Source organism: Bactrocera latifrons, unplaced genomic scaffold (assembly GCF_001853355.1).
Source record: "Bactrocera latifrons isolate USDA-ARS-PBARC rearing strain unplaced genomic scaffold, ASM185335v1 scaffold_303, whole genome shotgun sequence".
Taxonomy (NCBI): Eukaryota; Metazoa; Arthropoda; class Insecta; order Diptera; family Tephritidae; genus Bactrocera; species Bactrocera latifrons.
Window position 1 is genome coordinate 268,245 of NW_017536664.1, and position 25,693 is coordinate 293,937.

The following is a 25,693-nucleotide window of genomic DNA, read 5'->3' on the forward strand; positions in this document are numbered from 1 at the left end:
CCTGAATAGTATAAACGCCTATAATGCAAGTTATATTACTAATGCTGGTATTGTCACTAGCAAAACGAATATTTGGGATTGCGTTAGTATAATTTTAATAATTTATTTATTGTATTTAATTTAATAAAAATTTACTTATTTTCAGAATAAAAAGAGTTATGAGCAATTTGACGTGATGGTGAGGTTGATGGAGAAAAATCCTGACCTAGCCAGAGGAATGGCCCCGTTTGGCTCCACAATAAAAAAATAGGATAGACTTATATTGCTGCTGAAATAAATTATATCGGCCCTCCAATACGAAGTGGTAGCGAATGGAATAAGGTAAAAATAAAAAAATTTTATTGGATATATGTACATATGTATATATCTGTATGGTATTGTAGGTTTGGTTGGACTACAAAGTAAAATTAACCCATTTACAGCCAATGGTCGACTTGTCGACCAGCAACTTTGAAAAATCACCGAGTCGAAAATTATCGAGATATGTCTTGAAGGCAATAATTGTGTGTCAACTTGCATCTTTCTGGTCTTGACAAAAATTTCTTTTACTAATTAACTAATTTTTTTTTTAATCTTATCGGATTTTCGGAACACCCATTTTTTTTTTTTAATTTTTTGAAAAAATTCGGAAAAAATAGAGACAATTTTTGAAAAATAATGAGGTTTCCTCTATATTGTAGTGTTTGTCGCCTACTTTACGCAGAATGTATTTTTCAGCAGATCGGTTGTAGTATAGAATAGTAAGGAATGCACAAAATTAACTGGTGGATAAATCGACCACCGGCCGAAAACGATACGACAAATATTCCACTTTACTATTTTTGTGTCCTTACATCTAGGAAGTTAACATAATGCATGCGAGCTTAAAACTAATGAATGTAAATGTTTATTGTTGTTTCTGTTATTATTTAAGAGAAATTAATGTAAAGAAAGATTAAAAGAAAGATCAATTAGCAAGTATGGTAATTATCAAGTGAGAAAAACAGAAATGAGAGGTGAGTAAGATATGTAGGTAAAGAAAGAATGAAGAGAGAAATTTATGTTGTTGGTAGTGGGAGTACTAGTATATAACTATGTATATATTTTCAATTTAACAGAAAATTGCTAAGTGACCCCTTGGAATATTCGTTTGAATAAGAAATTCATGCAGTTTGGCATATTCTCACACAATCTGTCTATCGATGAGCAGATTATTACTTACTACGACCGTCAATCTTGCAAAATGTTTCGATTTGGCTTCAAATACTGGGATTTATGTTCGTCTGATGGCTATTTGTATTCGTTAATTCCGTACAGCGGTGTAAATGAGAATCGATAACTCGAATACAAAAACTGCGGCTTAGGTAAAATGGTCGTACTAAAGTTTGTGAAACAACTTGACGATCCACGTGAACATTGTGTTGCGTTTGACAACTTCTTCACTTCTCATAAATTGATGAGTCACTTCACCTCTTTGGGATATTATGCTATCGGATCCATTCGTGACAATCGTACGAATAAAGCGAAACTTACTGACGTGCCATCATCTAAGAAGAAAGAACGCGGTTAGACATTTCATCAAAATAATAATGTGCTGATAGTTCGATGGAACGACAATTCTGTTGTGACCATTGCATCGAATCATAAGGAAATTGAACCACTGCATAGTGTGAAGCCATGGAAAGGCGGCAAGAAATATTATGTTGATAAGACACACATCGTAAGAGTATACAATAATCGAATGCGTGTTGTTGAACTCACTAATAGCAAATGGAATTGATGCTGCAATGGTGAACGCTTGGAAAATTCATTGTGCTATCGTCAAATATGAAAAGAGAATGTCACGCACCACCGAAAGATGTATCGCACAAAAAATAGAACTATTAGATCAATTACAGTTCCGTATTTACCTTGCAGAATCTTTGCTTCGAATGGCAATATCGTCGATGTCGTCTTCGCAGACGTTGACTCCACAGTCAACAGCTGTTCGAAAAGACAAAGTTGGGCATGACATTAAAAATTAGAGAAGCCTGGTCGTTGTCAAAATTGTCACAAACATTCGCTTCAATCAATTCCATGAAATATAATATAAAGATAAGATATTGAACTTTCAAGAAAAGTTTTTCAAAACTTACATACTTATGACGTGTATCTTTCTTATATTGTAAAAAAATTTAATATGAAATTGAAAAATTGAACGAAATAAATGTTTTGATGAATTTTAATAAAACACTGTTTCACTTTAGTAAGTATCGTTTTCGGCTGATGGTCGATTTTTCGACCACATTCCCGTGGCTAAACGGATTAGTGTAAAAATCTCAAAAAATTTAAAGCATTGAGATTTTTCATACTAAGCAGAATATAAAGTTAGAATGAAATCAAAGCAGTGGATCTAAGTGCGGCCGGAAATGGGTTAAAGAGAAAATTTTCAGAAAATAGTAGAGATATTGTAGTCACGGGTGGAGGACCTTACAGGCCGTGAATTTAAGGGGAATCTAAGTTGGAACCACTGCAGTTGCACCAACAAATTTAAAAGAAAGAAACGCACATGTGAAAGGTTATACTTATGCAACTTGCAAGAATCAAAGCAAGGGTAATGTGTAAAACCAATAATATAGAAGTCAGGGGGCCTATTCTGTAACTCGATTCGAAACAAAATTTACTCGAATTCGCATTTTTTATATTCCGTAACTCGATTTTCGGATTTTCAAGCCAATTTTCGAATAAAATATTCGTTAGCTTTTGAGTTGTAGAAAGCAAAAAGGAAAATTGTACGTATTTATTCTGGCACAGGGTGGTACAACTTTCGAAAAATTATAAAGTAGATCCGATTTTCGAATAGAATACATTTACGAATCGAGATACAGAATAGGGCCCCAGGCGGATGTTCGGCCAAGTTTTCCCATAAATGTGTCAATTTTAGATATACTGTTATGAATAAAACATGCTCTCTTACCTTCATTGGGATAACTCATATATTGGCCGATAGTGTGATACAAAGTCACCCCGAAGATCGAAAATCTTTAATTTAATTTTATGACATATAGACTTACCATTACAATTCCAGTTACATATTTCACACATTACTCACATTTTCGATCAAAAGTCAACTGTAGGTTCCCGAGTATAAATATGCGGATTTAAACTATTTTTGGTCATAAGATGTCACACACTACAGACATTATTCATGCAAAGTTTTGTCGGGTTATATAAATTGCTTTTTGAATTGAAGGTACTGGAAACTGAACGATTCAAACGGAATTTAAAGTTGTGCTAAATGACAAGTGGACGTGGTTGTTGTTTGATTTCGTCCATTTTTACAATGTGACATAAGAATGTAAAAAAATGGCACATACTAAATTTTGTCGAAATCGGTTGGTCATGTCACGTGATATGGGATTTCACCAAAAAGTGGGCAATGCCACGCCATCGTCCAATTTTCACATCGCCTCTGATAAACTTCTCTTGTACCCAGTGGTGGATTTACACTAGGGGCAGTCGGGGCAAGTGCCCAGGGCGGCAAAATTTGGAAAGTAAAACAAAAAAAGGGAGCTGTCAGTTGACAGCTGGCAGATGTGAAACATCTAAATTATTTTATAAAAGTAATAGCAGGGAACGTATATTTATAAAGAAAGTTCTTGAACTGATTCTGCGAGGACAATACGCCTAATTATATACGCACCCTTTCATTGCTCTAAAAGCAGCTAACGGTTCCTGAGTTTCTTTACTCTGTTCGCAGAATACGATCAGACCTCACTCAGTAACAGTTTCTCTAGTCCTGTTGTTATGTTTATTTGCGCATTTACATTCTATAGTACCGTAATATATGCCGCCAATACGTCGCCTACTTCAAACGACGCTGTGGCACATACAGTTACCTACAAAAGATTAGCATTACAACGTACGCATTTACAGTGATATAAAAAAATACAAGCATAAGCGCTCCGACAATCATGTTTACCCGCGCCTCTAGATTTTTCACATCAAAAATTATTTTAAGTGTTTTCAAAAGTTCTAAACAAGAAATGTTTATTCTTTTAAATAACCATTTATTATTCAAGAGATAATTCAAGAAATATACTTTTGAATCTAATCAACTTGCCACTGTGCAATACCGCCAACTGCAGTCTGTTCTAAAAATTTATCTAGGCTCTATCGGTAGTCATTTTTACATTTGACGTTTACATGAATACAACCTGCAAAAAATTGCACTGATTTTGAGCATAAATATACAAATATACAATGTCAATCATGGCTGATGGACGCAAAAAATTGAGTGGATCTGAGTATCGAAAACGCGCTTTGGACAAAAGTAAAAAAGAACAAGAGGTTTTGAGTAAAACTCCTAAGCTAGATGATTTTTTCATGAAAAGAAAATGTGTTATACAAAAATCAAAATCTAGTAGTAGAGATTGTACGAATTTAGATTATGACGGTTTRTCGCGACAATCTTTTAAAGTTCCATATATTTCCAAGAATAAAAATAGGTTATTTGTCGATGTGTATAATGTATATTTATTGCTATTGTTAGGTTAATAGAATAATAGTAAATTTTGACAGGTTATGATGCATGTTCTACTTTAACTTCAGAACAAACTCCGTCTACGAGTCATAAGGCTGATAGTACCATGACTTCTTCGTTACCACAGAACATGCGTCATGGAAGCGAACTTCAAGATACAGCGATAAATACAGAAGATAATGAGCATGGAAACATTATGATAAGCGATGTTCCAGGAGAATGGGTTATAAACGATTCGACAAGAGATTATATAGCTACCCATGGGTGTAAACAAAATGAAAATTTCAATTTCTCCAGTACAAAACGTGACTACAGTGATGGAATTTCCGGTGGCTGTCAAAGTTACTATTTGTAAGAAAACTTATCAACGGTGAGAAAGTTCAACGCCCATGGCTCATTTACTCTTCTAAAAATGGGTCTGTATTTTGTGCAGCTTGTCTTCTTTTTGACGGAGACTGTTCATTTAATGGCAAAAACGGATTTAATGACTGGAAGCATGCAGGCGTTCGTGTTAGAGAGCATGAGAACTCCAAACATCATAAAAAATGTATGTTAATCCTTAAGCAAAGATCGGATACTAATAATAGAATAGACCATGACTTAGTCATTCAAATAGAGACAGAAATCTCCTATTGGAGAAATGTTTTTATAGGAGTAGTCGCTGCTACTAAAGGCTTAGCTTTTCGAGGACTTCCATTCCGAGGAAGCGATGAAAAGTTCGGGTCACCAAATAATGGAAATTTTTTAATGCTGATTGAATTTCATGCTTCTTTTGACCCATTCCTAGAAGAGCGTATTCGAAAATTTGGCAATAAATGATCTGGCAGTACGAGTCACTTATCAAAAGCTCTCTACGAAAGATTTATACAGCTTTTATCAGAAAAAGTATCTTCTATCACAGCTCAAGAAGTCAAATCAGCGAAATATTATGCGATTATTGTAGATTCCACACCTGATATATCTCATGTCGACCAACTTTCGTTTGTTATCAAATACGTGCTAAAAGATAAAACGCCTGTTGAACGTTTCCTGATGTTCGTTCAAAATTCTAGACATAAAGCTGAAGATTTGCTAGTTGCTGTATTATCGTTTCTCGAGTCTTTTGATCTTGATCTCACCGACTGTCGAAGTCAGTCATATGGTAACGCTAACAATGTATCAGGAATTTATTCAGGTTAACAGGTAAGAATTTATGAAATTCATGCTCCTTGTGCTGCTCATTCTATGAATTTAGTTGGAGTTCACGCAGTAGAATGCGCGCGAGAAGCTGCTTCTTTCTTTAATACTGTACAAACTTTATATAACTTTTTTACTGCATCGACCCCCGCTGGGAAGTTTTACAATTTCATACTGGAAAAAGAATTGCGTTACAATCTTTATCTGCAACCAGATGGTCAGCTCGTTATGAAGCTGTTCATGTACTTAATCAACATTTCAACGAAATAATCGAGACTTTGATTATTATTGAAGAAAATATGGAAGAGAATGCAATTACAAGACAAGAAGCTAAAGGTTTACGAATTAAATTGGAGCGACTTGAAACAGCATTTATGCAGATACTTTGGCATTTTTTACTCTCACGATTCAATGCTGTTAGTCAAAGATTGTAGAAAGTTGATTGTAGCATTGCTGACATGATCGACGATTATCGTGGTTTAATTAAAGTTGTTGCTGATACGAGAAATGAAGTCGAAATCTATGAAAAAACTACTTTAAATATTTCAGAGATAAAATAATATAAAACGACAGTTTCGAGAAAAAGAAGGAGAAAATTACATGCTGATGAATCACGGGATGGAGGTGTACAACTGTCAGGTCGAGACCACTTTAGAGTCAACACTTTTAATTTCATTCTTGAGAATTAGATTCTGATTTGCGAAAAACATGTGTTGCTTATGAAAAGATTTATGAAAAGTTCTGTTATTATTGAATTAAACGTTTACAAAATGTTTATTCTTCAAATCTTGAGTCCTCATTGGAGGACGAATTTGTGCACTTCCATGCTTATTGTACTGAAAAAAAGATGGAACAAAATTCACCTTCCGATATTCTGAAACTTTTGCAAACTAAAGTACAGATTTTCCGCAGGTAGAAATTGGATATCGAATACTTATTACTTTAGCTGTAACAAACTGCAGCGCAGAACGATCGTTTTCTTGTTTGAAAAGAGTTAAAAACTACTTACGTTCTACAATGAGTGCAAATATACTCAATATAGAATAGCTTAGCTATTCTATGCATCGAATCAGATGTACTTCAACGTTTAGATTGTGAAGATTTAATCGACCAATTTTTAATTCAAAAAGTCGGGCTCAGTGCAAAATTTGTAGTTTACTATATATATACTGTCTCTTATACACATCTAGATGTGTATAAGAGACAGATGTAGGGATTAGGCCAAGTTTTCACTCAAATTTATCTATTTTAGGTACAAAGATATACTGTTATGAATAAAACATGCTCTCTTACCTTCATTGGGATAACTCATATATTGGCCGATAGTGTGATACAAAGTCACCCCGAAGATCGNATATATACCTATATCTATCCCGTTTAGTTTTATGTGACGGTTGTACCGTTAGGTGACAAAACTTTAATACTCTGTAGCAACTCGTTGTAAAAGTATTAGTATAAAAACAGATAACTTTTCGAGGAAAACTATTCATTGACATTCCATGAAGAGGCTGATCAGCGGCTCAATGACATAAAGTCCGAGTCTGCCTTACCTACAAAGGCTGAATATCATAATCCAGAATATCAGTCTTATCATCACAGCGTTGGTATTCTTTATTTTGAAACTTCATCAAAAACTTACAGAAACAAGACGCAAATCTTCATAAGATGAGGAAGTGGCCTGAGTCAATTAAATGCACCACCCACTTGATGAGCAACTGAGAATAGCTTCTGTTAAGCTCTAACATAAGTTCTTTTAAATTTCAGTATGCAATTTTATATAGAAATTCATAAGGTACAGTCAAAACTTACTATCCTTGAATTTATCATATTTTATAGAATTACCAATAGTGGTGGAAATACAAATAGTGGCTTACAAACTTATTAATTGTACATTAACCTTTAAAAAAATTTAAATCGCAGATTCCCATACTAAATGAGTTTTTTTATCGTAATTTATAGCTTAATTATATAATTTCAAAATTTTTGGAATCGCATTTTGTGGGCGTTATCTTACTTCTATTCCGCCTGCCACCCTTCTTACTGTGCAACACGTTTCAAGTTTCATCCAATTATATTAATTAGCCCTCAAATTACCCGGAATTTAACTCTGTATCCAAGTCATTTATATAATTCTGTATCTATGTTCTCAGATTTCGTTTACGTCATAAAACCAACCTTAGTTGAACAAAATATTTGTATTCAGTTGCATAAGTATACAAATTATGGAAGTGTAAATATAAGGAATTTATTTATAATTGTATATTATAATTTTTTATCCATTTCAAGCCTTCCAAGGTGTGAGTTTTTGGTTTATACTCGCATCCAATCCAGCCATCATATCCAATCATTTTTAGTAAGTCGAAAATGTAAGTAAAATCTAGTTCTCCGGTAACATCAGGTTCATGCCGATGAGGAACTTGAGCAATTTGAATATGTCCTATTATGTCTTTGAAGTCAGCGAAGGCATGTGTTATATTACCTGTAATGTGTTGCAAATGATATAGGTCCACCAATAATCTGATATGGTTACTGTTTATTTCTCTTATTATGCTACATGCTGAAATGAGAATAAAATTGGTTCAATCAATTTAATAAGGGATACATTTGGTTTCGTAGTGGTTTTACTTTATCCGAAATAAATAACTTATGTAACTATGCTATGGTCAAGAGGAGAGTATGGTTTTTAATTTTTTTATCGTAAAAGAATGCAGGTAAAAGAATTAAGCAAAATTGAGGAAGTTGTCAATATTTCTATATCTGTATTCTTAACGTTTTAAATCAGATTTTCTCCATCATAACTCACATATGTTAATGTCGGCGGCCCTCATAACTTCAAAACTACTGTACGGCACCTTTTGAAATTCTTTTCTTTTCATAATTTACGATGTAACACCATAAAATTTTACGTTAATTTTATTTCACAATATTTCACAATTTTCGAAAAATGTCCCGTTTTTACTTCAAACTGTACCAAAACAATTTCTCTCGGCATTACCTAGAGAAAAACTACTACTATGTAACGAATAAACGTTGATTTTTCCATTTCGGATGATATAGCACCAATGATATGAGGGCCACGGCAGCTATATTTTTTCCGAGAAACATTCGTTACTGCCCATGCCGTATTTTTTAATATTTCTTCGTAAAAATTTTACATATTTCTCGAAGATATTTTTACTGCGTCTCCACCAAAAATCTTCATAAATATGCCTGTTTTCGCACGATACAATACAATATGAATTAATTTTCCTATTTTTGTCGGTCTAGACTTAGTTTTTTTATTTGGGCGGTTCAGGTCGATATTTAACAAAATCAAAATTTTAATCGGTTTCGGAAACATCGAAACGGAGAGAAATAATGTTTCAACTAAATAAATTTAATTCGTCAAGTTCAACGAGATGCTGAAAAAGGTCTGGCAAAAACCAGAAAATAGTACGTATGAGTACATACATATATATTTATACATAATATATATGCACGTAAAAACATTATTATCAGAAATACAACATTTCATTTAATTAAGATACCTTGCAAATGAATATAAAATTACTGAGGCATCTTTGGTCACATCGTCCTTCTCTTCCGTCGGGGAGGTGGCGCAAAACAGCGATATGTTAAATAACTTCGTTTTGATGCGGATTGTGGCTAGCCGTTCCTCCACCRGGGAGAATGACAGTACTCGGCGACGGAGTCTCTCCCACCACGAATCCCACACCAAATTTGCGCTCCTTTATATGTCAAAGAATGGAAGTCGTGAGCTGCTTGAGCCATACCTGAAAGGATCGTTTCTGCCCACTCCCAAGTGAATGGCGATTTATGTCCACTTGATCAACTTTCTATAAGAGTGTACAGCCTCAACAACCGTGCCGTTAGTTCTGCTTTCTCCAGAATGGAAAAGGCAGCGAAGCAAATGGGTCTAGTGGTGCACGACTCATTATTCCTGTCCGGCTATATGGTGCAGAGGTATGGACAATAACAATATCTGACGAGTCGACGTTGCGAGTTTTCGAGGGAAAAGTTCTGCAAAAGATTTATGGTCCTTTGCGCGTTGACCACGACGAATATCGCGTTCGATGGGACGATGAGATGTATGAGATATACGAGAGACCAAATGTTTTGTTTTCGGCAAAATCGATTTATTTTGCAAGCCTTTTGAACGGCCTCTACGTCTGCATAACGCTTTCCTTTCATGGGCAAATGCATTTTTCCGAAAAGGTAGAAGCACCACGGTGCCATATCAGGTGAATACGGGATTAGATTAAATTTGTGCGGAACATACCGTGCACACACCTTTCGTAAGCCCAAATGATATAATCGATGTGATAATCGATGTTTCGGAGCTATTCAATTCCATTTCCATGAATTGCTGATTTCAGCTAATTTTTGATAAATTCACGCACATGAAATTCTCACTGGACAATCGATAACGATAGCAGATTCTAACACACCAGTCGACATATAGATGGCGCTGGTTTCAAAATGTCTTGTTTACTTTGGACTGTATTGCAATTTTTTACAGAAAATGCCGGTAAATGTGTGAGATGTATAATTGAAATTAGAAAATAACAGTGTGTCTGTATATCGAAAATAGATTTAATCGGATGAATAATTCTCTTAGCTCCACTTAACAGTAAGAACTACCCATTGACTTATGTCGCATATATCTGCCAACATTTGAGTTATCTTAATAAAATTTCGTTAGTGTGTTTTTCTAATAGAGGTGTGTATTTGTACGTAAAATGAATAAAATTGGATTAAAGCTTTACCGCGGTATAACTAAAATCAGGATTTTTGAACATCTAGTTGAGTTATGCCTTACCCTTATGATGAAGCTCTACCAGGGACCAGCGTTTATCGATGGTATGGTGAATTCAATCGAGATCGTAGATCGCTCCAGGACGAATTTGAGAAAGGTCGTCCAAAATCAGTTGCTGCGGTGAAAGGTTGCATGGATGAATCTTTACTCTTTGCATCCTGATACATGCCACATGATTGCGAGGCGCCAACGGCAGAGCTTCAAAGGCTGGCGGCTACATCCAGTAGAAGGAAGCAGGCGTTGATGGTGGACGCCGACATCAATCATCGAGGTGAGTCCCTACTTATTTATATTTTACAAAGTATTCTAGTGGTACCCAACCGAGATGAAAAACCTACCCACTTCCAGAAACGTTCTAGACATAACTCTATACACAAATAGAGGTGCACTGGTAGAAAACTCGAGAGTGTTAAGCACACCGGCGATCTCTGACCATAGGTACATCTACTTCTCTATCAGATCAGAAGCAAGGATCAGCAACGAGGTTAGGAGAAACTCTAGGAATACAAACTGGGGTCTCTACAGGCCGATACTATTAATCAAGAGACTTAGACCTTACGCGTGCAACTAACATGAAGAACTTGGAAAATTTAAGAACGTAATAAATACACCTTTCACTACGCATCCTCTACGCTGCGACCTAAGCACAAATCGAAGCCTCCCTGGTGGAACAAGGAGCTTGCAGACGCAGAATGAATTTAAAGATTTTCTAAAACACTACAAGAAATTGGTGCGCAGGACAAAGCGAGAATCCAGGAAGAACTAAGACTTAGGTAACTACGCTGGAGTAGCGGAGAGTGGAAGGACAATTGCCAGGACTCATTTGAAAATCTAATGTGTGCACTTTCCAGGCCGTACGTCTTCGCTGCGAAGGGAGTAGTGCAGTAAACGTTCCCGAACACATCTTTACAGAAAATAAAATAGAATGGGCAATCTGCTCATTCGACACATACAAATATCCCGGTACGGACGGAATCATTCCAACCATGCTGCAAAATGTACTATGTCTATCAGTGTCATGGCTATAGGTTATTATTAAGGGATGCTTGAAATTCAGCTATGTGCCAACACTCACTCTTGGACGCGTACATTAGGGCCGCATCGCCTTTTAGAAGCTTGTCCAAGGTGTAGCGCGCATATATGAAAGGCAGATCAGTAGAGACTGCAGTCCACGCACTGGTGTTTAGTGTCGAAAGGGCTCTTGAAGCATTCTATTCTGAACAGTATCCAGTCAATAAGTGTTGATCTTGCTATACAATGTTGGATCATAAGTGTTGTGTTGTCTATACGGATAAGAGCAGAATGGAGTCATGCTAAATTGAACTGCGATAGAACCTGAAAGGTAAAGACCCTAAGATAGTGTGTCTACAGACTATTATGCCTACAGTAGTATTATGACCACCACTCTCAAACCAGTCCAGAATTGGGCATCGCAACCGGGTCTTAGGTTGAACTCGGAGAAAACGAACATGCTGGTGTTCACAAAAAAGCACAAAATTCCTCTATGGAGGTTCCCTTCTATAAATGGGACGCAAATCTCTCTCGGACCGCAGCAAGTACCTTGGGGTTGTCTTGGGCAGCACACTTCGGCTCCCTGCGCTGTACCCTTTCGGGGGCTTTGAGAACAACAGCGGCTCTTGATTCGTCACTAAACCTGCCATCTATAGACCTTTTGGCTGAAAGCTGCGCGGGGCGACTACTAGCTGCAGAAGAATTTACACTTAGAACATTCGAGCATAGCTCGGTGGGTAATGGTGGTTGGTCAAACATCAACTACATGACCCCAGTTTTCAACTGAGAAAAAGAGTCAAATTAAACATAGAAATGACTGGCGAAAGCAGTGGAGCTGGCCTCTAATGCGCCTGCAGGCAATTCCAGAGTCAACATCTACGTAGACAGCCAAKCAGCAATCAAAACAGTAACTTTGTGTCGTATATCTACCAGAAGTGTCTTAGATAGCAGGGTGGTGGTGGAAAGTGTTGCCAAAAGTAAGCAATTTAACTTCTACTGGGTGCCAGGCCACAAATGCATCGAGGGCAATGAAATAGTGGACGTCCGAAAACGTGAACAAAATTGGGAACCCCATGCATTGTCTAAACGAGGAATACGAAAAAAGCGTGGTAAAAAGAAATTAAAAACAAATGGAACGAGCTACTAGGGTGCAAAACTACAAATGTAATGTGCAAAACGGTAGATCGGACTTACACACAATTCCTATTGAAACTCGAGAGAAGAGACTGTAGGAGCATTATGGGAATACTAACTGGTGACTGTACGGTGGCAACACACGCCCGCAAGATGGAGATGATAAATCTCATAGCAAAAAAAAAAAAAATTTATCACGATGGATCCCGTAAAATATCAATCTCCTGTCAACGTTTTTCCGACACCTTGTGAAGCAGCCGATGCGTAATCAAATCCTATATATACTGAATATGATTTAGATTGGTCAATGTATGATATTTTAATGAAATAAAGTGACAAGACAAGTAATTTTTTTAATTATATTAATAGTTTAGATTTGAATATGTATACAGTTCGTCAAGTGCTTGGTCTTACTTTTATATCCCTAATGTAATGAATTTCAATCCTCACTCAATATATTGGGTAGTGGAAAAATTCTTTTCGTATTTCTAATCAAACTTCAACTAATTTTTGTATACTATATTTATAATGAACTTTAATGAACCGAATATGTACCATTTTGGTCGGCCACTTTCTTTGTAGCCAGCTTTTTTAAATGGTTCCAAACCGTTTGTGATGAATGTTAAGTTCGTTAGCGATGTCATGGCTATTTATATGACGGCCCTGTCAATCTTTTCCATAATTTCATCGACTTTTTCAACGATAGGTCAACCAAAGCGAGTTGCATCTATCACATCGAAACTTTCAGAACGGAAGCGAGCGAACCATTTTTGTGCTACACAAACTGATACAGCATCCCCCTGAACATAACCCTTCCTTACTTGTTTACTTTAGGTGTAAACTTTACATTCTAATATATTTATATTTCGCATACAGGCCTTGTTAATGTCTCTCGAATTTCATTATATTTTGATGGAAGCGTTACCTTTTTTCTTGCGAATTACATGCGCATTTTTAGAGACATTCAACACCCAATGATGAAAAAAATCGTTATACGAGTATGTCAATAGCCAGGTTTTCTATATAGCCCTATGCATTTATTCATTCGTATTATACCGCAACTAAAGATAAGAGGTTTATTTAGTACGCCCACCTTGAATTCCAGTAAAAAAAAAACACCATCTGGCAGTCTTCAACAACTTCCACATGTATTTTATATATTTAATTGCAGTTAATATTATAATATTCTCAGAATTCTCCTTGACAATGCAAAGATAACCACAGGGACCGAAAATGTGACTGTACAATCGAGCAAAGATAGCGGCTTGAAGCGGGGACCCTTATAACATCAACATGAACAAAGAAAACAACATAAAAGAAAAAAAGGGCGAACGGACAACGAATTGAATGCCTTCAGAAGACGAAGCAAAATTTTGCGCTCACCGCCACAGGTGGGAAATGAGAGGGCAATCCACACGGTTTGCATACAGGAAACCACCTCTATGCTTGAATCAGCGGAAGCAAGCATAGAAACAATTTATAGGACTCCGGCTACCGACCGAGGTTTACGAAATGGATACAATTCTCCAAGGCAAGAATTCATTCAGAAGATGAGAGCAGAAGAGAATGAAGGCCTTTTAAAGTGTCGCGCTACCCTGAAAAAGATGAAGTTGGCAATGGTTAGACAGAAGCATATAAGCTCCGATGTAAAAAATTGGATATCCGAGCTAGACGAGCTCTTCGATATTATCGGCAGCCTGCGCCGAAACTGGATAAAGGCAGAAAGAAATACTAGACGCACGAACATAACTAGGGTTCCACGCCAGTGACAGCTCTTCATAAACGAACGGCACCAAGTCCAATGGAACAGGAGTCAGAGAAAAGGGGGCGAGGACCCGGAAATACTGTGTGGCACGTAGTAAAAGGAAAAAAGACACAGCAGGCAAAACGACATCAAAACGAAGAGCAAACTCAAGGACATACAGATGACAAGCTCCAGAAGCAAAAAAGGGCACCCAGAACTAGAGTTCGATCAGAAGCAGTGCTAATCAAGGCAGAAGGCCGCAGCTATGCTGAGGTGTTTCAAAACACACGGCAACACCTCAGTTCAAGACAAAGTGAAAGTCCAGGCAATACGGAAAACAAAATCAGGTGCCCTGCTCTTAGAATTGAAGAAAGGAGAAAAACCGAAACCAGAGCTCCGAAATGCCCTCACAAGTAACCTACGTGGTATAGCTTCCGTAAGCGAGCTAGAGCAGAAAGCCACAATTGAGATCCGAGAACTCGACTCCTTATCCACCGCAGTAGAAATCACGACCTCCGTAAGACGTCTGCTACAGCACGCAGATGAAGAAATCACAGTGAGCACCAGCGCCCCAAATACTCGCGAACAAATACGCGCATATGTGACGTTGACAGCCGATAGCGCAAACAGGGTACTAAAAGAAGGCTACATAAAAATAGGAAGTAAAAAAATGCTACAGATGCTTTGACTTCGGCCATTAACAATGGGAATGTAAAGGCCCCGACAGAAAAGGCAAAGGATTATGCATAAGATGTGGGAAACCCGGGCACGAGCTGAAGGACTGCAAAAACTCACCGAGCTGTTGCTTGTGCCTAGAACAGAAGCATACCCAAACAGATCACATTCCAGGGTCTCGGTCTTGTGAGGCGTATACGGAAAAAACAAGAACATGAAGATCTTACAATGTAACACGCACAGAAGCAAAACGGCTGACCACCTCCTGGCGCAGATCATGCTGGAACTCAGAACCGAGGTAGCAATCATTAGTGAGCAATACAAAATAGCGCAAGATGGAACATGGCTGGAAGACAACAGGAAGTTTTCAAAAAAAACAAACAGCGGGAGAGGAAATATGTTTATCTGGATAAAAAACGAAAGTATTACGGTAATTAGTTGCTACCTGACACCGAGCGACCCTATCACAGACTTCCAAGCAAAGCTCGATGCTATAGAGGATGCTGCACAACAAAGAAACCGTCACCTAATCATAGCCGGAGACTTTAACGCCAAGGCCATGGAATGGGGCACACCGACTAAAAACTCAAGAGCCCGGAAAATTCTCGACATGGCGGCTAGATTAGGTTTTATCGTCGCCAATAGAGGATTCCAAACCATTTTCAGAAGGCCAGGATGCAACGACACAAACGTTCCAGTTTTGGAATACTATACTGGTAGCGACCACCAATATCTATCCTACCTCATAGGTCCAGATAAAAATCCAGCAACGACGAAAAGCAGAGGAACACGCAAATGGAACGCTTCCAAGCTAGACCCAGGAAAGCTCCTTGCGGCCACAGATGAAGACCCACCAAAATACCACGCAAGTAGCACAGATAGGTTGATTATCCAAACAACCCTGAGAACCATCACTGAGGCATGTAAAGTAGCAATGCCCAAAATAAAAGGCGGACATTCAAAGAAAGCAGTATATTGGTGGACTGACGAAATCCGAAATCTTAGACAAACTTGCCTTCACAAAAGACTACGATATACAAGAGCTAGACGCAGTGGAAGAAACGGAATGGAAGGAATATAAAGCTGCGAAAACTGAGCTGAAAGACGCAATAACAAAGGCAAAGAAAGATAAACGGGAAGAGCCACGTAACGATATAAACAAAAATCCGTGGGGTCTCGGACACAAGATCGTAATGAAAAAACCCGGAGAAAAACAGTCCACCCCTGAGTTAAACGCCGCGGCTATGGAGTATATCGTAAACAATTTGTTCCCAACCCACGACCTGGGAAGAGACCCACCAGAACATGCAAAAGAGAGCGCATGCCCGCCTTTCACTTTAGAGGAATTGAACACGGCAGCAAACACTTTAAAGAACAAAAAAGCCCCTGGACCTGATGGGATACCAAGTGTTAAAGCTAATCGCTATGGAACGCCCTCACTTACTGCTATCCATGTATAACGCGTGTCTGAACGAGGGCATTTTCCCAGAAATATGGAAGAGGCAACATCTGACCCTAATAGGCAAAGGCAAAGGAGACCAAGAAACACCATCAGCATACCGACCTCTATGCATGCTAGATACAGCAGGAAAGCTACTAGAAAGACTGCATTTGTTATTCGGGAACATTTCGCCACATTTTCAACTAATATCGTGCTGCAACCGCATTTACCTGATTTACCTTCGTGTAACCTCTGGCTATTCAGCAAATTCACATGACTACTCCGAGGACACCGTTTTGATTCAATTGAAGATATAAAAGCTGAATCGATGGAAGAAGGCTCTTATGGCCATCTTGACGGAGGATGTTTCCAATGATGCAATGATGACTAGAAAATTCGTTGGCATAAGTGTATTGCAGTGGGAGGGGATTACTTTGAAGGAAATTAAATGTACAAAATTCAACTTTCAATTTTATCACAGTAGTATGTAATAACAAGAAAAACGTTAACTTCGGCTGCGCCGAAGCTAATATACCCTCCACAGGAGCATATATATATGCTATAGTAATCCAATCTGAACAATTTGTTTGGATATTATGTTATTACCTTAAGCAGTAATCCATGTCAAATCTGGTGAAAATACCATGTCAAATGCGAAAGTTTTCCATACAAGCCCTTGATTCCGATCGTTCGGTTTGTATGGCACCTATTTGCTATAGTGAGCCGATCTGAATAATTTCTTTCGAGACTATATTATTTCTATAAACTGAACAATTTCTTCCGATATTATATTATTTCTATGAAAAATAACTCATACTAAATTTCGTGAATATATCTTGTCAAACGCAAAAGTTTTCCATACTAGCTCTAGATTCCGATCGTTCAGTTTGTATAGCAGTTATATGCTATAGTAAGCCGATCTGCACAATTTCTTCGTATATTACATTATTATCTTAGATTATTATCCTGTGCCAACTTTTGTGAAGATACATTGTCAAATGTGAAAGTTTTCCATACAAGAACTTGATTCCGATAGTTCAGCTATATGTTATAGTGGTCCCATATCGGCAGTTCCGACAAATGAGCAGTTTCTTGAAGAGAAAATTATATTTGCAAAATTTCAAATCGATATCTTAAAAACTGAGGGAGTAGTTCGTATATATACAGACAGAGGGACAGACAGACAGACCGACATAGCTAAATTTACTCAGTTCAACATACTGATCATTTGTATATATAATTTAAAGGGTTTCCGACGCTTCCTTCTGGGTGTTAAAAACTTCGTAACAAATTAAATATATTCTATTCAGGGTATAAAAACACATCCAGCGCTTTGACAAACTGCTTTATCATCCCTAGCTTCATCACATACTAAATCAATGGGTTCATTTTTAAAAAATACATTTAGTAGATTGTAGGTTTGAGAATATTATAAAAACAATAGCATATTCAATATTTTTATACTCTTGTAACCAGTTGCTATAGTTTTATTCACCTAACGGTTGTATGTATCACCTAAAACTATACGAGATAGATGTAGGGATATATATATACAAATGATCAGGGTGACGAGAAAAGTTGAAATTGGGTAGACTGTGTGTCTGTCCGTCCGTCCGTGCAAGTTGTAGCTTGAGTAAAAATTAAGATATTTTGATGCAACTTGGTATGCAGGTTCCTAGTGCAAAAAAATTTCGAGTTCGTAGATGGGCGTAACCAAACCACTGCCACGGCCACAAATTAACCGAAAACATATAAAGTGCCATATCTAATCACTTAATTTGGATAAAAAAACTGTAGTTTGGTACACTTTTTTAAAAAGTGGGCGTAACAAGTTTAATGTACATATGTCCTAATCCACTTAAGCTACAACAATCTTATAAGAATTCCTATCGATAGTGTAAAAATGGATGAAATCGGATAACCCCGCTCACTACCCATATAACGATACTGTTAAAAACTACTAAAAGCGCGATAAATCCATAATTGAATACGCTAGAGACATTAAATTTTACTACCGAGATGGTATAAGAGAGCTTTATCAGAGCCGGTGTGAAAATTGGACGATGGGCTCAATTTTTGGTCATATCACGAGACTCGACGAACCGATTTCGACACAATTTAGTACGTGGCAATTTTTTTTTTTACACTTTTATATTAATTGTAAAAATGGACGAAATCGGTCAACAGCCACCCCTACTTCCCTTATAGAAAAATTTTAAATTCCACTTCGATCAGTTTCCAGTGCACAAGGATTAGAAGTAATTAATATAATGGGATAAAACACGAATAATGCCCTTAATGTGTACCACCTTATGACCAAAATATTGAAAATCCAGTAGAGAACTGTTCCAAACACCTAGTTACCGAATATTCATACAACGGTACCTACAGTTGACTTTTAATCGAAAATGTCGGTCAATGTGTGATATATATAACTGGAATTAAAGGATAATCCTTTTATAATGGTCTATCTGTCCATATCTTCTTCTTCTTGATAGGCGTAGTCACCGCTTACGCGATTATATCCGAGTTAACAACAGCGCGCCAGTCGTTTCTTCTTTTCGCTACGTGGCGCCAATTAGATATTCCAAGTGAAGCCAGGTCCTTCTCCACTTGGTCCTTCTAACGGAGTGCAGGTCTTCCTCTTCCTCTGCTTCCCCCGGCGGGTACTGCGTCGAATACTTTCAGAGCTGGAGTGTTTTCGTCCATTCGGACAACATGAACTAGACAGCGTAGCCGCTGTCTTTTAATTCCCTGAACTATGCCAATGTCGTCGTATATCTCGTACAGCTCATCGTTCCATCGAATGCGATATTCGCCGTGGCCAACGCGCAAAGGACCATAAATATTTCGCAGAACTTTTCTCTCGAAAACTCGCAACGTCGACTGTCCATATACTTAATTCAAAAATTTTCAAACTTTCGGGTGACTTTGTACCGCAGTCATACCAATGAAAAAACAAGAGAACGTGTTTTACTCATAACAGTATATCTTTATGCCTAAAATAAATAAGCGACAACTTTACTTACACCCTATATAACTAATATCAGGATTTTCGAACATCAAACTGACTTTATTTTATATGATTGGTCTTACACCCTGCTTTAAGTCTTGCAAGTTGCACGAGTATAAAATGTTCGGTTGCACCCGAACTTAGCCCTTCCTTGCTTGTTTTTAATAAATTCGTAACCTGGACACATGAAACTATCGAAATTTGATATTGTTTCTCAATTTCGCAATAACGACAACCTTAACTAATTTTTTATGCCAAATACTGAATTGAAAAAAAAAAAACCTTGAGTCCCAAATGCCAAAATAAAAAAAGACAATTTTAATGCCAATTATGGGGTTTCAGATATTTGTAAATTTTTTAATTTTATATTCCTTTTTCTAAATTTGAAAATACATTTTCTTATTTGTTATTTCAGTTTTTATATTACAAATTTTTTTTTTATTTTTATTCTAAAATGTTTGAGATCAATTTAATCCTTAAAATTTATAAACATCTAGATGTGTATAAGAGACAGGACATAGGATACGTTTTTTTAATCTCTTTACGTAAAAATTTAATACAACTCATAAATATAAAAATTATACTTCAAATCATAAGCATTTATTCAAAATTCATGTTTGTAGAAATTATTTGTACATAAATTTTCGTATAATTTTAAACAGATTCTTCCTCAAAAATAAATTGCTACGTATTTGGAATAGTAGGAATGAACTGCAACCAAATACAGTGAAATATGTTATATATGGCACAGTAATCAGTCGTTGAGTATGTATTATACCACGTCCATCCCAAAAGACTGATGTCATAACCTTTCCAGCCGACTTTTTTGTCTTGCCACGCCTAAGAATCGGTTCCTCATGTGCAGTCCACTAGACTTCGATTGGAATCCAGTGGGAAATGATGGAGCTATGTTTCTATTATCACACACCGACGGAAAAATTGGGCTTTATTACGATTAAAGAGCGTTATTCGTTGCTTTTGTTGGATTATGAACTTGCGAGGCACCCACTTCGCACAGAGCTTTCGCCTCTTTAGAGCATCATTGCCCTCGGTGGTCTTTTTCGCTGTTTCCAGTTTAGCAAATATCTTTACAACAGTGAATTTCCCTGAGCCCAAATTCAATAGTATTTTCCCAAAAAAAAAAAAAAAAACACAATGCTTCTTTAACACACGAAATGGTTTATGACCCACTTATTTGTAAACTAGCACAACTTGCTTCTCAAAAATACTATATCTCATTAACTAATAGTTATAATCCAACTAATAGAAATCATATAGATGGGAGTAGTATATTATCTATGTATCAACCACAGTGAATAGTAGAGTATAGTTTAATTATAAAATTCATAACTCTGGTTCCTATTACACGAAACAAAAATACAAACCGTACAGTGCTTTAGAAGCTACTGACAACTTTACTTCGAACTGTCCTGCGTGTTCGGAGGAAATTGAGGAAAATTCTCGCTCTCGCTTCTCAGAAATTAAAATTTAATATTTAGAAATAGATTCAATGATAATGACTTTTTTATAATTATTAATAATCCATTAAAATGTGTATATAAAGCCTTATAAAATTCAGAATAGGTCGCTATACCCAAATTTTGACAAAAAAAAAAAAGCTCTGGGAAATTGTAATTAAACTCCCCGGGTAAATAATATTTTAAAAAAATGTATTTTGGTAAGTTTTTGGGATTGTCCTTATTTACTATGCTCAATAGTAGAGCAAACTGTCAACCAGTTTGTTTACAGCAGTTGCTTAAGTTGGTACACCTTAGTAGTGCGTTGCGATTTTTACAATGGATCGAAGAAGGAATTTGTCTCTTGTGCTCCTAACCAAATTCCGTATGCGGAATCGTTGCAAAAAGACTTACGGCAATTCAGTTTTATCTGAAACTACGAGGTCCAAAGCCTTCAAAGACGATCGAGAGATCGTTGAACCTTTCTGGGCAACCTTTGACATCTTATACTGATGAAAATATTATTAAAAAAAAAGAGGATATCATGCTTGAAAATCGTTAGGCAAGTGATAGAGAGGTGGCAAGAGATGATTTTGGTAAATATTTTGGGTATAAAACAAGTTCTTGCTCAACTCGTTCCGTTAACCCCTTGTTGTCTGACGGTACTCTCCAGTACCAATTCGAATTTTTCCGTTTTAAACAGAATCGCTGAACTTCTTGCTGCAAGCAGACCAACGGTACTTTAAAGTACAAAATAAAGCACACATATAACAGTACTTTTTGTAATATTCATGAATTTTTCGCTCTCTGTGCTCATTTCAAGTTAGTGTTTTCCGTAGTGCGGTCGTAAAAAAAGTGTTTTATTATTTTACTTATATATTGCAAAATTCTTAAAATTTCTCCAGGAAATAAAGAGAAACTTAAAGTTTTGTTAATTTGGCATTTATTACTGAAGACGCAAAGGAGTCTAACTTTTTAGTTTACCAGTGATATCTGATTTTCTGAAGGAGACAGTACCGTCGGGCTCTGTTGGCCCTTGTTTTTTACACACAACGCTGATTTCCTTATATACAGGTTTATACAGATAATATAATATAATGGCTGGAGTTCACGGCAGATTTTTGACAGAAAATCAAATTGCTTCCATTTTGGAAGAAATTCCAATTGATAATGCACAAGATACGGATATTGAGAGTGAGGATGAAAATGAAGAGGTGATGATTTCACCGAACGATGAAGATCAGTTTTTATTGAAGTTCTAAATCAAATTCAGGAAGAAGAAGAAAATGAAGAGACAAATATTTTGCCGGAAATTTTCAAAACACAGTTTTTGGAGAACCGTTGCGAAAATGGAAAAAAGTTGAGAAACCCACCGTGGTTTTACAATTTGACTCAGTAGAGGGACCAGTGACAGGTTTGTTTGAGGATATGGAAATGCCAACAAAATTTTTGGTATCTTATATGGAAGCCATTATGGAAGGAACCATATTTCATTCAAACTTATATGCGGTAAAAAAAAATAAAACTTTGAATCTACAAAAAAGTGAACTATTAGCATTTATCGGCATAAACTTTTGTATGGGCTACCATCAGCTGCCAAGTTATCGTCATTATTGGAGTATCAGTGAAGATCTGGCAGTCCCCGTAGTATCAAAAGCCATGTCCCGAAACAGATTTGATTTGATTTGACGTTTTTTTTGCATGTAAATGATAAATATTATAATATAAAATTCCGAAAAAACAATAAGGATCGGCTATTCAAAATTTGCCCTATGATTGAAGCTCTAAATCAACGTTTTCAGCAGGTATACCATTAAACGAAGGCGCTATCAGTTGACGAATCCATGATTCTTTTCAAGGGTAGAAGTGCCATAAAACAATATTGCTCTATGAAACCAATTAAGCGTGGTATAAATTATGGTGCTTGGCGGATTAACGAGGTTATATCAAAAAGCTGTCTGTATACCAAGGAAAGGATGAAGCTGTCGAAGAAAAATACGAAGGATATGGTCTCTGGGAGAGAGTAGTTTTATCTCTCACAGAAGAGGAATGGGGCAAGAACAAGTACGTGTTCTTTGATAATTATTTTACGTCAGTCAGGCTACTCGAATTTCTCCAATTGCGGAAAGTGTTTGCATGCGGAACAGTTAGAGGAAATCGGAAAGGACTTCCTTCAAACATGAAATCGGACAAAAAAATGATAAGAGGAGAATTCGATTCACGAACTATGAACGGTGTAACTTTCTTCAAATGGATCGATAAAAAGCCGATACTATTGGCATCCAAGAGTCCAGAGAAGAGATCGGAAAGGCCAAGCAATACAAGTCCAATGCCCAACTGTGATTAAAGATTATAACTCTTTTATGGGTGGAGTGGACCATGCAGATCAGCTGCGTTGTGCCTACGGTATAGGCAGGCGATCGAGAAAATGGTGGCATAGATTGTTTTGGGGGCTTTTGGAAATAACTTTCGTTAATTCCTACATTGTATACTGTCAAATCCATGATAAGATTACTCTACTAGAATATAGGCGGTCAGTTGCACAAGGCTTAATGACGCAAAGGATGTTGGTGCCAAAAAACGCAGGTTGAGTCTTGCACCAGCACACGCTAGCAAAAAACGTCGTGGTAAAAGTGAGTCAGTACCGAAAGATGTCCGATTAGGTAATTTGGGGATACATTGGCCAACATTTGGTGAAAGTCGAGGAAGATGTGAAATGTGCAGTTTAAAAAAAATTCAGTCAAAGCCGCATTCGAAATGTCAACACTGCGGAATATTTTTGTGCTGCAATGAAAACAAGAACTGTTTCTCCGAGTATGAAAAATATGAGCTCCTCAAGCCCGACGGTACTTCTGAGTACCATATCCTTTTTTTATACTAAGGTGTCCTTTATATTTTTTATTGTTTTTATTGCTTAATAATATATGACTACGAATGGAAATATGTGAAAACTTATTAGATAATTGTCTTTATTCTTGGTTTGGTCAACAGGGGGTTAAAGCTGATTTTTTTCAAAAAGAGTACGATTGTGTTTGAATTTAAAGCCAAAACTGAAATTTCCGCTCCGTGAACCCCGTTAAAACGATATTCGCTGAAGGAGCTGAAGGCCATCCCAAAAACTGCTTATGAAGTGTTTCGAAGATTAGAAAAATCGCAGGCGTAAGTGTATAACATATGGTGGTAATTACTTGTCAGGCGACAAAATAGATATTTTGCGTTTTATTTTAAATTCGTCACAATGCACGAGGTATTTCTGCATGTTCCAGTTTCCAATTTGAACAACTCAATGAGAATGAGATATACATATTCATATATAAATTATATTTATAATTGATTTCTGGAATTGCATCAAATACGTTTAAGCATGGGTAGATACGAAAGGCATTTGTAATTTATATAATAAAATTGATATTGTTACTAATGTTTTAGATTTATTTTAATTCACCTGTTTCGTATGAGTTCATAAAGTATGACGGCAAGGCATATTTGTTGATCGGTTCAATCAAGCCCACCATGTCCTCCTTTTCTAAAATGTTTGCTGAATATTTTAAATTGCTTTTGTAGGTAACCAAATGTTCGTTTGAATCTCCTTCAGTGAGTCCTGCCATTATATGAATCCTAAAATATATAAGTATATATACATATAAGTGACATATTGAAATTAATTATTTATACATACTGTTTATGGACCTTCTCTGCTTAGAGCTAAGATTTCGACTCGCTGTCCTGAGCGAAGCTCAAGCCAGTCGTTAGTCAATAAGCGAAGTTGTAAGATCTTAATAAATACTACTTACTAAATAAAAATAAATGAGAAAATTGTTACTGGCGCAGTCCCCTTAAAGAACCTACGTACTGCTTTCTAAATAAGTACACATAAGTTGTTTGAAAACAAAAAAAAAAAAAATAAATAAAATAAAGTTATACTAGTATAAGAGAACAATAAAACCAAAAACTATTCAAGTGTTTAAAAATTTTGTGTGGATTTAAAATTTAAATTAACTGTAGGTACGTGAAGTACAAAAGTTAACATTAAATGACCTCTATATAGAGAGTACATATATAAATCAACATATACGTAAAATTCGTTTTAGAATAAAAGAACACTAAAACCAAAAACTATTCAACTATTGCAAATTAATAAATAAAATACATATTAATAACTGCAAATAGTTTGCACAAGTTCACCTTTAATGCCCTCTATTGGTATAGAGAGTACATCAATCAACCTCTGGGCGATATTCGTAAATTTCGTTCTCATGAGTGAGTTAATATATGTATGGATGACGAAGAAGTCATTGTCACCAATTAGTGTGTATGAACGTCAAAGCTACACCAACTACTTCACAGACAACAATAGTTAGCCTAGGAGAGGTAATACAGGTGAGTGCAATAGCAGCACAGTCGATAGCTGAATTAGCAACAATTTCAACAAGGTTACTGACAACAACATCACTAACAATGGCTGAAACTAGAGCGCGTACCGTACAAAGCATTAAGTTGGTCGCTCCATTTAATGGGGATAGAAATTATTTGGCGATGTTTATTGATTGCCTAAATGCGCTGATTCCAGCATCGCATACTCTTAGTGAGGAAGAGAAACCATTTTATTTTCCATGCATAGTAAGTACTCTTCGTGGCCCGGCATTGGACGTAGTAAGAAGAGAGCAACCTGCAACATGGGAAACGTTGAGAGCTCTTTTAATTGATGAGTTTGCAGATCCCACA

The 25,693-nt window shown here is 36.6% G+C and overlaps 1 protein-coding gene and 1 long non-coding RNA gene across 3 annotated transcripts in view; one reads left to right on the top strand and one right to left on the bottom strand.

Moving 5' to 3' along the window:
• LOC108970637 lies at positions 1 to 2,110 on the top strand. Its single transcript, XR_001993493.1, has 4 exons — positions 1 to 82; positions 146 to 321; positions 384 to 995; positions 1,098 to 2,110. It is a non-coding gene; the product is annotated as an uncharacterized LOC108970637 (long non-coding RNA).
• Positions 2,111 to 7,853: 5,743 nt separating this feature from the next.
• Positions 7,854 to 25,693, bottom strand: part of LOC108970634 (putative hydroxypyruvate isomerase) — a 53,790-nt gene continuing 35,950 nt past the window's right edge. The window contains exons 3-5 of one of the 2 annotated variants that reach the window (XM_018936130.1): positions 24,414 to 24,586; positions 8,157 to 8,234; positions 7,854 to 8,093 (exon numbers count right to left, since the gene is read on the bottom strand). In XM_018936130.1, coding sequence (XP_018791675.1) covers positions 7,927 to 8,093; positions 8,157 to 8,234; positions 24,414 to 24,586 — 418 coding nt within the window. In that variant the 3' untranslated portion in view covers positions 7,854 to 7,926. Of the gene's footprint in view, positions 8,235 to 24,413; positions 24,587 to 25,693 lie in introns of both variants that reach the window. The other variant, XM_018936129.1, reaches the window with a different exon arrangement.